The sequence below is a fragment of the Molossus molossus genome, unplaced genomic scaffold (genome assembly GCF_014108415.1).
Source record: "Molossus molossus isolate mMolMol1 unplaced genomic scaffold, mMolMol1.p scaffold_m16_p_17, whole genome shotgun sequence".
In the NCBI taxonomy this organism is placed as follows: Eukaryota; Metazoa; Chordata; class Mammalia; order Chiroptera; family Molossidae; genus Molossus; species Molossus molossus.
This window is the reverse complement of record NW_023425352.1, coordinates 7,878,913-7,892,282: the sequence shown is the minus strand read 5'-3', so window position 1 is coordinate 7,892,282 and position 13,370 is coordinate 7,878,913. Positions and strand designations below refer to the sequence as shown.

The 13,370-nt window shown below is 48.6% G+C and overlaps 1 protein-coding gene across 3 annotated transcripts in view; it reads right to left on the bottom strand.

Moving 5' to 3' along the window:
- Nucleotides 1–13,370, bottom strand: part of INPP5A (inositol polyphosphate-5-phosphatase A) — a 162,516-nt gene that overhangs the window by 113,756 nt on the left and 35,390 nt on the right. For all 3 annotated transcript variants that reach the window (XM_036264786.1, XM_036264785.1, XM_036264787.1), the window contains exon 2: nt 6,829–6,870. In XM_036264786.1, the coding sequence (XP_036120679.1) occupies nt 6,829–6,870 (42 nt within the window). The remainder of the gene's footprint in view (nt 1–6,828; nt 6,871–13,370) is intronic.

Here is a 13,370-nt window from a genome sequence, read left to right as displayed (position 1 = left end):
CCTGTTGGGGCTGCTGGGTGAGAGAAGGCAGGAGGGAGGCAGGAGGCTGGAGGAAGTGGCTGCAGCCAACCAGGGAAGGGCAGAGGCGCCGACAGGTGGGATGGGAGAGAGAGACAGGTCCAGGGGGATCTGGGACGGGCTGGAGGCCAGCTGTGCTGTGGGGCCAGAGGGTGGAGATGCTCAGTCTGAAGAGTCCAGGAGCTGTCCAGATGAGGCTGGAAAGAATGAGAGGCCCAGGCTTGAAATAAAAATCTGGGGAGTCAGGAGCACCTGGAGATGGGACTCACCACAGCAGTGCAGGAGCTGGGAAGGAGCAGGACTCTGAGTCCCACGCGCCACAGCCAGGGACAGAATGCGAAAGAGCCACACCAGAGTACAGAACAGTGACATCATGCCACAAACACCTGGCACCCCGCTTTCATCTCCTCCCAAGACCCCACATTCCTGCAGCACCAGGTCCCTCCTGTCCCCACAGTCTGGCGGTCCCTCGTGCTGGACAAATGGACTCAGAGGGAATGCAGGCCTAAGTCTGGCTTCTCTCATAGGGGCTCAGAAACAAAGCAGGTGTAAACATGTTTCAGGTGTAAACAGACATTTGCATGACAATTGGGGAAACACGTGGGGTGGGATTCAGCGTCATGTGATGGGTACATGTAACTTCAGAAGCGAGGCACCATTTTGCATTCCCACTGGCAGGGTTCCAGGGTTCCTCTCCCACATATCCTCAGGGTTTTCCTATTTTGTTTTGCTAATTTTAGCTACTCTAATAATAGATATGTTCGGATATCTCACTGTGGTTTTTACTTGCATTTCCCTAAAGGCTAGTGATGTTGAGCATCTTTTCATGTGTTTATTTACTACTGTGTATCTCCTTTGGTAAGATGTCTGTTCAAATCTTTTACTCATTGTTAAACTGGGTCTTTGCTTTCTCATTGGTTTTTGAGAGTTCTTTCTCTATTCCAGTCCTTCATCGTATGTGATTTGTGCATATTTCCACCCCCATCTGTGACATCTTTTCATCCTTAACAGTGTCTTACAGAGAGGAGAAGTTCCCAATTATAAGTTCTAATTTATCATCAATACTTTGCTTCTGTGAATTGTGCTCTGGTGTTGTAGCTAAAAAATTTTTGCCTAATGTAAAGTCACAAAGATTTCTGTCTTACGTTTTCTCCTAGAACTTTTATAATTTTAAGTTTAAAATTTAGTTCTACAGCCTATTTTCATGTTTGTGTATGGTGCAAAGTATAGAAAAAACTTCTGCATACGGATGTCCAATTGTCCCAGCAGGGATGGTTGAAACACTGTCCTTTCTCTAACGAACCACCTCCGTCTCTGTCAGTTATTTGGCCATATGTATGGGTCCATTTCTGCTCCATGACCCACATCTCTGTCCTTTTGCCAAAAGCTCACTGTCTTTAATAGTGATTTTACAGTAAGTCTTGAAATCAGAAAGTGTGAGTCCTGGAAGGCTTTTTTCAAAATTGTCGTTTGTTGTCATTCCTCTGCTGCCCCCACGTTAGGAGCATCCTGGAGCCTCCCTGGAGCCCCGCAGAGATTGCGGCTGAACTGGGTCAGAGCACAGGTCAGTCAGTGGAGCTAACATGCCAGCATGAGTCTTCCAACCCAGTCTGCGGTGTCTCTGCCCACTTCTTCATATCTTCTCTTATTTCCTTCATCAGTGTTTCCTAGTTTTACAGATATTGACATAAGTTCATTAGATTTATATCCAAGTATGTCAGCACAATTGTGGATGTTATTTCTTAAGTGTCAATTGTTCATAGATGATATTAAAAAAAAGATGTTTTCAAATTGACCTAATATGTTGCAAACTAAGTAAGTTCACTGATATTCGTCATAGTCAAGTCTGTGCGGACTCTTCAGACTCTTCTTTCCGCAGAGCCGGCCAGGCTGCCAGCAGAGAGCTTTCTTTCCCTCTCTCCAGTGTCTTCTCCTCCCCCCGCCTGTGGACTGGGGGGCCTCCAGCACCTCGTGGAGGGCCGAGCCCAGCACCCCGCCCCGTTCTCACTCCACCTTCCCCGGCAAGAGCGCTGTTAGCTGGAGGGTTTCTGCAGAAGCTCCTTGCAGGCGGGAGAAGCTCCCTTTGAGTCTTCGGTGCCAGGAGTTTCTATCAGAAATGATTATGAATTCTGTCAAAAGCTTTCTCTGCATCTGCTGAGAGGATATGTGTTTTCTTCAGTCTGCTGGCATGTGAATTCCATTCCATTGATTAATTTGTGAATGTTAAGCTAGGCTGGCATTCCTTGGTGATCATGTAATAACGTTCTTTTTGTTTTGGTTTTGGTTAATCCTCACCAGAGGATATTTTTCCATTGTTCCATTGATATTTTTAGAGAGAGTGGAAGGGAGAGGGGAGGGGAGAGAGAAAGAGATACATCAATGTAAGAGAGAGAGAAAGAGACATCGATTGGTTACCTCCCACATGACCCCAATGAGGGCTGGGGATCAAACCTGCAACCTAGGCATGTGCCTTAGACCGGAAGTCAAGCCAATGACCCTTCGGTACTTGGGCTGATGCTCTATGTGCTGTGCCAACCTGGCCAGGGCATGATAATTTTTAATACATTGTTGTTTATATGCCCGTGTGTGTGTGTGTGTGTGTGTGTGTGTGTGTGTGTTACATATTTACTGATGTATAACATACATACTTTTATATATTTGATTTGTTGAGGTCTTATAAATTTTTGTCTTTATTTCATAAAGATCCTTGATCTGTGTTTTTATCATGTGGTGCCTCTGCCTTTTTTTTTCTTTTTTTTTTTTTGGTACGTGCCCCTAGTAGGAACTGAACCCGAGACACTCTGGTCCACAGACTGATGCTCCAACCGCTGAGCCAAACCAGCCAGGGCTGGTGCCTCTGCCTTTGATGTCAGGTAGTGGCTGTGTCACAGGATGACTTAAAAATATCACTATGCTTCAGTCTTCTTTAAGAGTTGCTGTATAATTATTTTTCACTTAAACGTTCGCCAGAATTTGCCAGGAAAACCATCCTTTCTGAAGAGTTTTCTGTAGGAAAGTTGGGCAACATTTTAATTTAATAGATAGAGGGCTTTTGAGGCATTAATTTCTTCTTGACTAAGTCCTGGTACTTTGTCCAAAAATCTGTTCCTTTCATATTAGTTTTCAAATGTATTGACATAAGTTGTTCATGACATTCCCCTTACTATCTTTTTAATGTAGGATTTCTAGTGATGATGTTCTGTGACAAATTTCTGAAAATGGCCATTTTTGTTTTCTACCTTCAGAAATCAGATATAGGAGAGCAAATAAACCCAAAGCAATGAACAGAATGGAAGAAAATAAGAGCAGCACTCAGTGAAACCAGAGGACAGACGCAGTGAACCGGAAGCAGCTCTCCAGGATCACAGGCGACAGCCCTCCAGCCACGCACTGGCGGACCCCTGCTCAGGGCTCCTGTTCTCCTAACTCTTTGCCTGCCTGGAAATTGTTTATTGGCTGGAAACAATAAAACTGTGAATTTTACCTTGCTGGATACTCAGCATTTCTGGCTGCAAGCGGCTGACCCCGCCCCCTCTCTCAGCCATTGCTGCCCTGTCCTGCCTGATGCCTGATGCTTGAAAGTCATTGTTTGAGACATTTTCTGGTTTAAATTTCTTTAAGGCAGGAGCAGGTTACCTGGAGGACCACACTGGTGAAAGCAGGCTTGCTCGTCACAGTATTTTTTAAATTGTCAGAAAAACTTGTGACTTTTAAATGGGCAAAAAAAGTCAGGGTCCTATTTAGCTCACCTATTGGGTGTCTCTACCTTAACTTATCACTGAGCTGTTTTACAACTGTGAATTCTAACAACTAATAGTAACACAAATGCCCCTGGACCATAGAAATGCACAGTGTCCAGGAAGTGCAACAATTATGAACCAGTTTTGCATCTATTCAGCAAATTCATTTCAGCACTGCTGATGGGAGAATCCATTTGAACCAATTAGAACATCTTACTGGTCCTCCCATTGATAAATAATATTTATTACCTCAATAAAAATTTTCAGTACTTGGCCCTGGCCAGTTTGGCTCAGCGGTTAGAGCGTCGGCCCACGGTCCAGAGAGACCCGGGTTCGGTTCCCACTAAGGGCACGTACCTCGGTTGCAGTTTGTCCCTGGCCCTGGTTGGGTCGTGCAGGTGGCAACCACTGGATGTGTCCCTTTCACGTCGATGTTTCTCTCTCTCTCTCTCTCCCTCCCACTCTATCTGAACAAAAAATGGAAAAATGTCCTCAGGTGAGAATTAAAAAAAAATTTTTTTTCAATACTTGTTCATTTTATATTTATATGCAAGCCAAAATTATATCGATTTTAAAATTTATCTATAGCATTACTATAAACTTGAACAACCTAAGGCTCATTAATAGAAAAACAACTTTAATTTAATTTAAATGATGACCTATTCATATAATAAAATACTCTGATGATATTAAAATAGATAGTGTGTATTAATTTACATAGAAAGACTTCCTAGTTTACTCCCGCCTCCCCCAAGAAGAGTAGGTTATAAAAATACATCTATCTCTGACCAGCTAAGGAAGGTTGCCAAACTCCAGCCACACAGACGGTTAGACATGCGGGTATGGACATCAAACCAGAGGTGGGATGGGGGTGGGGAGATTTATTTATACTCTCCTGCCTTGTGCAATTTCCTGAATGTTATTCAACAAGGAACTGCTAAGCATGGGTGATGCGTCAGACACACGCCTAAGTGCTCAGGATACCGTTCTGAGCAAGACAGGTGCCTGCCCTGAGAGCACACGTGCAAGTTCACCACCTTAGACCAGGGAAAAGCTAAACCTCGCAACCTTGCCAGCAAGTTTGAAGAACTAGGTTAGACTTGACCAACGGAGGCAGGAAGGTGCTCCTGCCTGAGCTGCGGGTCCCGTGCAACCTCCTCAGGAGCCTTCCTAACACCTCATGAACCTGCACCCCAGCCCATAGGCGATTCATTTCCTTCCCAGGCTGTCCCCCGGGCCACCCTGGGGAGTTTCCAAAATCTCTCTGCAGTGCCATGGACGTCCCTGAGGGCAGAGGGTGTGTAGTCCATTCACTGCTGGTCCCCAAGCACCTGGCACCTCCCAAGCTGTGGTCTCTTCCTCTTCTTATAAGAGCACAAATCCTACCCTCATGACCTCATCTCACCCTAATGACCTTCCAAAGGGCCATCAAATACCACCCCATGGGGGGTTAGGCTTCAATAGAGGAATTTGGGGGACACACACATCCAGTCCATGGCAGGTTAGAACCTGCAACCTCTATTGGGAGATAAATAAATAAATGGGCAGCGGATACAGGATACGAGTTCTGATCATGATGGCTCCGTGCGGCAGTCACAGTGTGGGGCAGCCAAAACTCCCCACGACTTCCATGACTGCCCCCAGGGCCCTTCCTCAAGGATGGCCCCCACACCCAAACAGGCTTCCCATATGTTCCCCTGAGGTCGTCCCTGCCAAGACCCCTCCCAGCCTGAGCCAGGCCAGCTGTCCTATGGAGCTGTCACTGGCAACAGCCTGCCCACCCAGTTTCAGCCAGGGGACCCTGACAGCAGACGTCCACCTGGGCAGGGCAGAGTATGGGGAAGAAAGGGCCCAGGACTCCCCACGTGACAGGAAACCAGCTCCCCCTCACTCCTGGAGCCTCTTCCTCGTGCGGCCTCTCACCTGCCCCATCCCCAAGGATGTTCCTTCCTGATGCCCCTGCTCCTGGGCCTCAGCTGTTCCCCAGGGATCTGCCTTCTGTTCTCCCAACAAACAACATGACGCCTGGCAGACAAGATGGGTGAGGGAGGAACCCCACCTCCACACACCCAAGGGGAAAGTGAGGACGACAAGGCCTGCCCCGAGCCTCTTCCTCTGGGTCCACACTGTCATCTCCAAAGCGGAGCAGGACCACACTGCCCTGCCATTGGGTCCTCAGCACCTGGTGAGAGATGTGGATGTCCCAGCACCATGGCCCCACAATGCCTAGCGTTCACTGCCGGAGCCGGAGCAGCACTGGACCATTGTCACCCAGCTGTGCTCAGGCCACCCTAACTCAGAGCTGGCACCATGCACCGGACAGACTTCTGGGTCGCGGCCACTTTCACCTCCTGGCAGGCCCAGTCACCCTGCTGCCCTGGCCAAGCTGGACATCCTTTCTACCCACCAGGTCTCAGCTCATGGGTGTCTGCCTTAGAGTGGCCTCTCCAACGACTTACCTGGGGTCCAGTGTGCACACCACCTATGCACACGCCTCACCAAGGACCCAGGTGACTGCCTTGCTCATCCTTATTGTCGTGGAAATACCCAGGCTGTCCTTGGTTGTGCCAGTCATCTGGGCCCCAGGAGCAGAGCCCCTGTCCGCCACTCCAAGGCTACACTGCAGCCTCCGGAGCAGAGCTCCTCACAGCAGGGCCTCAGCCAGCATCTGCTCAACAGACGGTGCTGGAACCCGGCTCCGTCCTGACAGCACCTCCCCCAGAGAGTCCCCACACTTTCTGTCCAGACCCCATGGCAGCCACTCTGTGTAATCTTGTCATCCTAAAACCCCAGGACCCCCCAAAGGCACCCTAATGTCTCCGCAAGCTTTCGGCAGCCTCCCCTTCAGTACTGAGGAGACCCGGCCCAGTGCCCTGAATCCTGGCCAGAGAGAGGGGGTCGGAAAGGGGCCTGCGGAGGAACTCGGCTGAGTGGAGCAGAAATACGACACCAGTGCCAGCCAGCACCAGGACAGCCAAGCGCGCGCTCTGCTCAGACAAGTGTGACTTGCACACAAACAGCACTTATCGCACAAGCAGTCGTCTGGAGGGGCGGCCACGGCTCTTCTCACCTGGTAAAACTCCCGGAGCCAGTTCTTCTGCAGGTTTTCTGGCTGTAAACACAGAAGAAAAAGGAAAAGACCGTCAGACCACTGGCACAGCCCCAAACAGCCCTGAGCAGAAGCTGCTGTGATGAAACCCTACTTGCCAGCCTCACTGTGGGGGTGGGGTCTCCACACGGGCCCCGCTCTGCACAGGGACACCCTCTGCACGGAAGGACTCAATCTGCAGGGGTTCCCAGAGCCAAACCCACCTGGCACAGGGCAGGCACCACAGAGTCCAGCATCCTGCCCTGCCCCTGGGGGGTCTAGGAGGGGCTGCCCACAGCAGACAGGCTTCTAGAAGCTGGGAGGACCCGCAGCACTGAGCACCAGCTTCCAGATTCTGGACACTCTAGGGACCAGTGGGCACGAAATACTAGAGTCTACAAGAGATGCCGACCCTTCCTGGGAGGTCCTGACCACTGGGCTCACTCCCACCTGCCCAGTGGGTCCAATGCCCTCTCACCAATGGCTCAAGCCCGTGGCCATACAGCCCTGTCAGCTCTGTTGGGGGGTCCTGGACAACTGGGCTTACCAGCAACAGGGCGTGTGGCCCACCCAAACCTGACCATGGACAAGGAAGGGGGAACCCAAAGCCCAGGGTTCGACACGAGGCTACTCAGGCCGAGCTACACTTTCTTTTTTTTTTTTTTTTTTTTTTATCCTCACCCGAGGACATTTTTCCATTTTTTGTTCAGGTAGAGTGGGAGGGAGAGAGAGGAACAGAGAGAGAGAGAGAAACATCGATGTGAAAGGAACACATCGAGTGGCTGCCACCCGCACAACCGACCAGGGCCGGGGACAAACTGCAACCGAAGTAGGTGCCCTTAGCGGGAACCGAACCCGGGTCTCTCAGGACCGCAGGCCGACGCTCTAACCGCTGAACCAAACCGGCCAGGGCCCGAGCTACACTTTCAATGAGGCTGAGAAGCTGTTCAGTGGGTGCAGTTTCAGGTCTGCAAAGGAAACAGTCCTAGAGTCCCACTGCACAGCAACGTGACATGTTCATCACTACAAAACTGCACACTTAAAAACAGTGAAGATGATGAATCTGTTACAGGTATTTCTACCACAATTTAAAAACAAAACAAAACAAAACCTCCAAACACCTACATCCCTGGGGACTAAGGCCCCACACTGTCCTCAGGTCCCGATCCCACCAGGCTCCAGGCTAAGGCTGTGGCTGTGTAGCCCAAGGTCCAGGGAGACCACAGCTGGGCCCAAACACATCACCTGAAACCCAAATGCAGCAGTGGTATGGAGCCGGTCACACAGGCAGGCACTCACGGTGTTTCACCAGCTGAGGTTGCTAAGTGTCCCAAACAGCAGGAAGACTGACCTTTAGAAGGTGGACCATATATTCATGGAGGCGGGAAAAAGCCCCAGCTGTGGAACTAGACCCTGCAGACTACAGAAGGGCAGTGTCAGGGACACCCCAGGGACCCACCAGACAAAGATGGTGGCTGGGGCACAGCCAGGGGTGGGGCAGCTCAGCAGGCCCTCAGGCCCACTGCCCAAACACACAAGGAGGGCACTGCCGCCTCCACTGTCACCCTCCCAGGTGAGCAGAGAAGACAGTGCCACAAATAGACAGCAACCAGTTGAAACTGGGCACGGGGGTTGAACAGAATGACCAACAAGCACATGGAGAGATGCCGAACACACTGGCCTTTCGGAAATGCAAATCCAAAGCACAAGGAGAAGCCAGCACACACCCACCGGGATGGCTCAGATCCAAGACCAGAACCCTCAGACACGCTGGTACGAATGCCAACGTGTCCACACTGAAGCCACTATGGACACAGTGCAGCAGGTCCTTAAGATGCTAAACATGGCCTGGCTGGTGTGGCTCAGCGGTTGAGTGTTGACCCATGTACCAAGAGATCACCGGTTCAATTCCAGTCAGGGCACATGCCCAGGTTGTGGGCCTGATCCCCAGTGGGGGGCATGCAGGAGGCGGCCAATCAATGTTCTCTCATCAATGTTTCCATCTCTCTCTCTCCCTCTCCCTTCCTCTTTCTCTAAATCAATAAAAAAATAAAAAGAAAAAAGATGCTAAACACAGAGTCACCATGTGACCCAGCAACCCCACTCCTAGGTCTTTGCCCAACAGAAGTGAAAGCCAGTGTTGACACAGAACCACGCACATGACGTTCACATTAGTCACAACACGCCAATGTGGCTGCAACACACTGAACTGTTACTCAGCCACAGAAAGGGGGGAAGCACCGGTGAGCCTCAAAGACACAATGCGAATGAAAGAAGCTGGATGCCAAAGGGCAAATCCTGTGTGTTCCGTGTCCTGGAATGTGTGGTACAGGAGAGTCCGTAGGGACAGAATGTAGGTTGCTGCCGGGGTGGGGTGGGGGACAGGAGTGAGTGCTAATGGGTACAGGGTTGATGGGGGATGACGGAATGTTCTGGACGTGGCTGTGGTGGTGGTCGCACAACCCTGTGGACACACTGAAACCCTGTGCACTCCCTCCCGAGCTCGCTCTCGGCCCTGAGCCAGGACACCAGAGCTGCAGGGACGGCGCCGAGCTGTAGCTCAGCCGTGAATGGACTCATTCTACGGACATTACTGCACGGCACTCTTATTGTATTAGAATTTACAAAATGAAACTTTCAAGCCCAGTGACAGAAGAGGAGGTCCCATAGGCTTGACCCGACTGAGACACAGACACTGCAGGCCACGCAGGCAGCGTCACTGCGCACCGGGACTGCACACACCAAAGGGAAGGGACCTGCCAGGAGAGCAGAGGAGAGCGTGGTCTGCAGGGCCGTCGCAACTACAGATGCTAACGTAATTCTTTAAACACCGCCTATAAAACTATTCCTGCCCAGCACGTAACCCTCTCTCTTAACTTCCCTAATGCTTTCCTGAAGATGCAGGAAAAACATAATTTCTTGAAAATCACCATTGAATTTACAGGCTGATACCCTAATATTTGCTTCAAATCTTATCCCCAGTAAGGAGTTCAGCAACAAACCACCATGTCCTCAGTGGGGTAAATCAGGGCACATGCCCTCCCTGTTCCAGACCAGCCCCACACCGACAGAACCACGTGGGAGCACACTGCAAGTCCCTCAAGACACTGTGAGAAAAATGGGAAAGACCACAGCAGAGACACCTAGAAGTACTGACAAGCTTTGTCAGTATGGCTCCAAACTGCTAGAAAACAGACCCTTCCACAATGACGCACAGCCCATGTGCAAGCACACACACTCAGGCACGCCTCCTGCCAAGACCGAAACCCCAAATGATTTTTTTTACATGCACATATCCTAGTTTCTACAAAATTAGACCTGCCCATCACAGCACCCTATCATTGAGGGCTCTGCCCCAGCTGGGTGGCAGGGCTGCGATTTCACGTGGTCACGCTGGCTACATTTCAAGTGCATGGGCTTCGTGTTGATATGACAGCGTGGCAGCTGTGCCCAGGAGCAGCGCTGGGCAAGGCCCGGAGGCCACGTGGGTGCCAGCCTCCTCAGAGCTCCAGCCCATGTTTGGTTAATGCAGAGTTATTTTTAAAGCCGCTAAAGTAAGGATAAAAGATAAACACACAAACTAGATCGTAGAGAAATACTCTCATTTCAGCCCAAAGTGGAGGCTGCGCTGGGCTCTACCCTAAAGGTAATGTTTTAAAATTTTCCTCAGGGAGAAGGAAAATTATATAGGTCAAAATTCTGAATAAAGAAGGAAGAACATTAGAGAAGAAATAAATATAAGTTTAAAAACCTGAAAAGTTCTTCAGTAAAAGTCACAGCCATTTATGATAAAATTCTGATACACCAGGAATTGATAGGGACTTCCTGTTGCAGGCGGGCTCTAACTTCCTCCAAGTGTCCCACCGTGGTGACTCGCCTGCAAGGGCCCCTCCCCCCTCCCCCGTGTGGGCGGGACCCTGAAGATGATAAGATATCACTGTTAAGATTAGGTAACATTACATGGCAAAGGTGAAGGAACTTTGCAATGTAATTAATTTGCAAAGTTAGTTCATCTCAAGTTAATCTAAAGGACATATCATGGGTAGGTCTGACCTTATCAGATACCAGGTGAACCATTTCAAAGAGGCTCTGAAGCCCAGGCGGTGTGGCTCAGTACACTGAGCATCAGTCCCATGGACTGAGAGGTCAGGTTCTGGTTGGGTTCCCGGTCAGGGCACATGCCTGGGTTTCGGGCTCGATCCCCAGGAGGGGGCATGCAGGAGGCAGCCAATCAATGTTTCTCTCTCACTTTGATGTTTCTATCTCTCTTTCCCCTCCTCTCTCTATAAAAAAATCACATTTAACATAAATACATACATACATACATGAATGAATGAATGAATAAATAAATAAAGGCTCTAAAGGTCAGCCTCTGGAAGCAGAGGGCACTCTTTTGCTGGCCCTGAACAAGCAAGCTGCCTGACTTCTCCAGTCCCAGGAGATGCCACTGCCCACAGCCTAAGGGAGCCCAGACAGAAGTCCTTCCCCAGTCGGACTCTGGATGAGAACGCAGCCCAAGACCCTCCAAGCACAGGGCTCGACCAGGTTGTACCCAACTTCTATCTACAGGAACGTGAGACAAAAAAAAAAAATGTTTGCCTGTTTTAAACCACTAAGTTTGTGACAATTTGATAAAGAGCAGAGAAAACGAATACATGTTCTTAATATTATACATATGTGTGGGTGTGCATAATAAAGTAAATTAAAGATTGTTTTAAACATTCTTGCCCCAGATTTTTTTGGTATAAGGTATATGGTAAGGGTCTAATTTAACACTTTCCCCTAATAATTAGCCCACTGTCTAAACCAGATTGTTAGACTGGGAGACCCTGTTCCTAATTGCTAGTCCATCCATCCGCCTATCCCTCCCTCGCTCAAATAATTAGTCTTATCATATATTTATTTAATTTCTGTATTAAAACAAACAACTCTTTACATTTCCTTAATTTATTGTTTTTATGGGCTTTTTCCTGTGTTTTTTTAATTTAGTAAAATTTAGGTTTATATTTATCCTCCCTACGTTCCTTCAGTTTATGGCACAGTTCTGTAATTTAGTTTTTTAAGTGAAATGTTTCCTTTTTTTATTATTTCTTGTTTAATACCAACAACGTTGAATATCACAGCATCTATGTTGGCAACATTACCCACCACACGCATGTTCGTGCCTCCCCAGAGCAGGTCCCTTTTCCAGGAGAAACATGAGCCACTCCCAGTGAGGTCAGGAAGAGGCAAAGATGCCGTATTTCCACCACTGTCTGAACTTCCCTCAAAGACAGTCGGGAACCAGATCAAAAAGAGAAGACTCAGAGGCACCACGTTTGCAGAGGAAGAACTGAACTACCTGCATCTGTACATGGAATGACAGAACATCTGGAAAACCCAGGGACTCAATGATACAACTTTTAAAAAAAAACACAATACAAAAATTTAGGAAAATAGGATGATGTAAAATTGAGATCCAAAAGTCAACAGCCATAAATACAAACAACAGCCAGTCAGAAGATTTGGAAAAGAAACACCCCATTTACAATAGCAACAGAAAGAAAGATAAAAGTTAGGAATAAATTTTAAAATGTGAAAATTTTGTAAGAGAAACACATTAAACCATTCCCGGCAGAGACAAAAGTACCCCTGAGTCAAGGGACAACCTCTCTGGTTCTCAGGAGGGTGACTCAGCGCCATAAAGCCATCCATTCTCTCCAGGCGGGTCTATAAATGACATGTCCCACCATCAGTAAGTGACCCGCCCCACCCAGCCTGAGCTAGACATGCAGATGCTAAAGTTCATATGGAAAAACACACCATGACTCAAAATCCAAACACCATTTTTAAAAAGAAGGATACATTCAACTACAATGAAAAAAATAAAAACACTTCCACATGGCAAAACCATAAGCGAAATCAAAAGACAAATGTCAGACTAATTGAAAATGTTTGTAACATAAATCACACAGCCAGCATTAGTCTTCCTAATATTCGAAGGACTCTTAAAAGTCAAGGAAAAACAACAAAAAGTCTGATAGAAAAGTGGGCAAAAGACCCAAATAGAAGTCACAGAAAAGGTCTCCACATGACCTCCTAAGTAAAAAGATATGCACCTCTTCTCCAGGTGAGGGCTGGCACTGGGCCTCCTGAGGTGGAGGCAGGGCACACTCTCACTCACCTAGGTGTTTTGCTAAAATGATGTCTAACTCACACTGAGCAGAGATCCCAAGAGTGGGACATCCTTCGGCATGAGTGGTCTAGATTCTTCATAATGTCAAGGTTAGGAAGACCAAAGGCAGGTGGGGAGGCTGGCATGACAGACTAAAGAACTGTGAGTGACCCCCCAGATCAGCAGGTGAGCCCTGAGCACATGCTCGAAAAAAAGAATAACAGACACCACTAAGGTTGCTGGAGGCAACTGGGTGATGCGACTATAAACTGTATGTAGACACGTTTGTCCCTGGGACCAATCGCCAGAGTGAAGACCATGTGCTCAGATGGGAAAATGCCCATTTGTGGGGGTGCCTCTGATGTTTCTA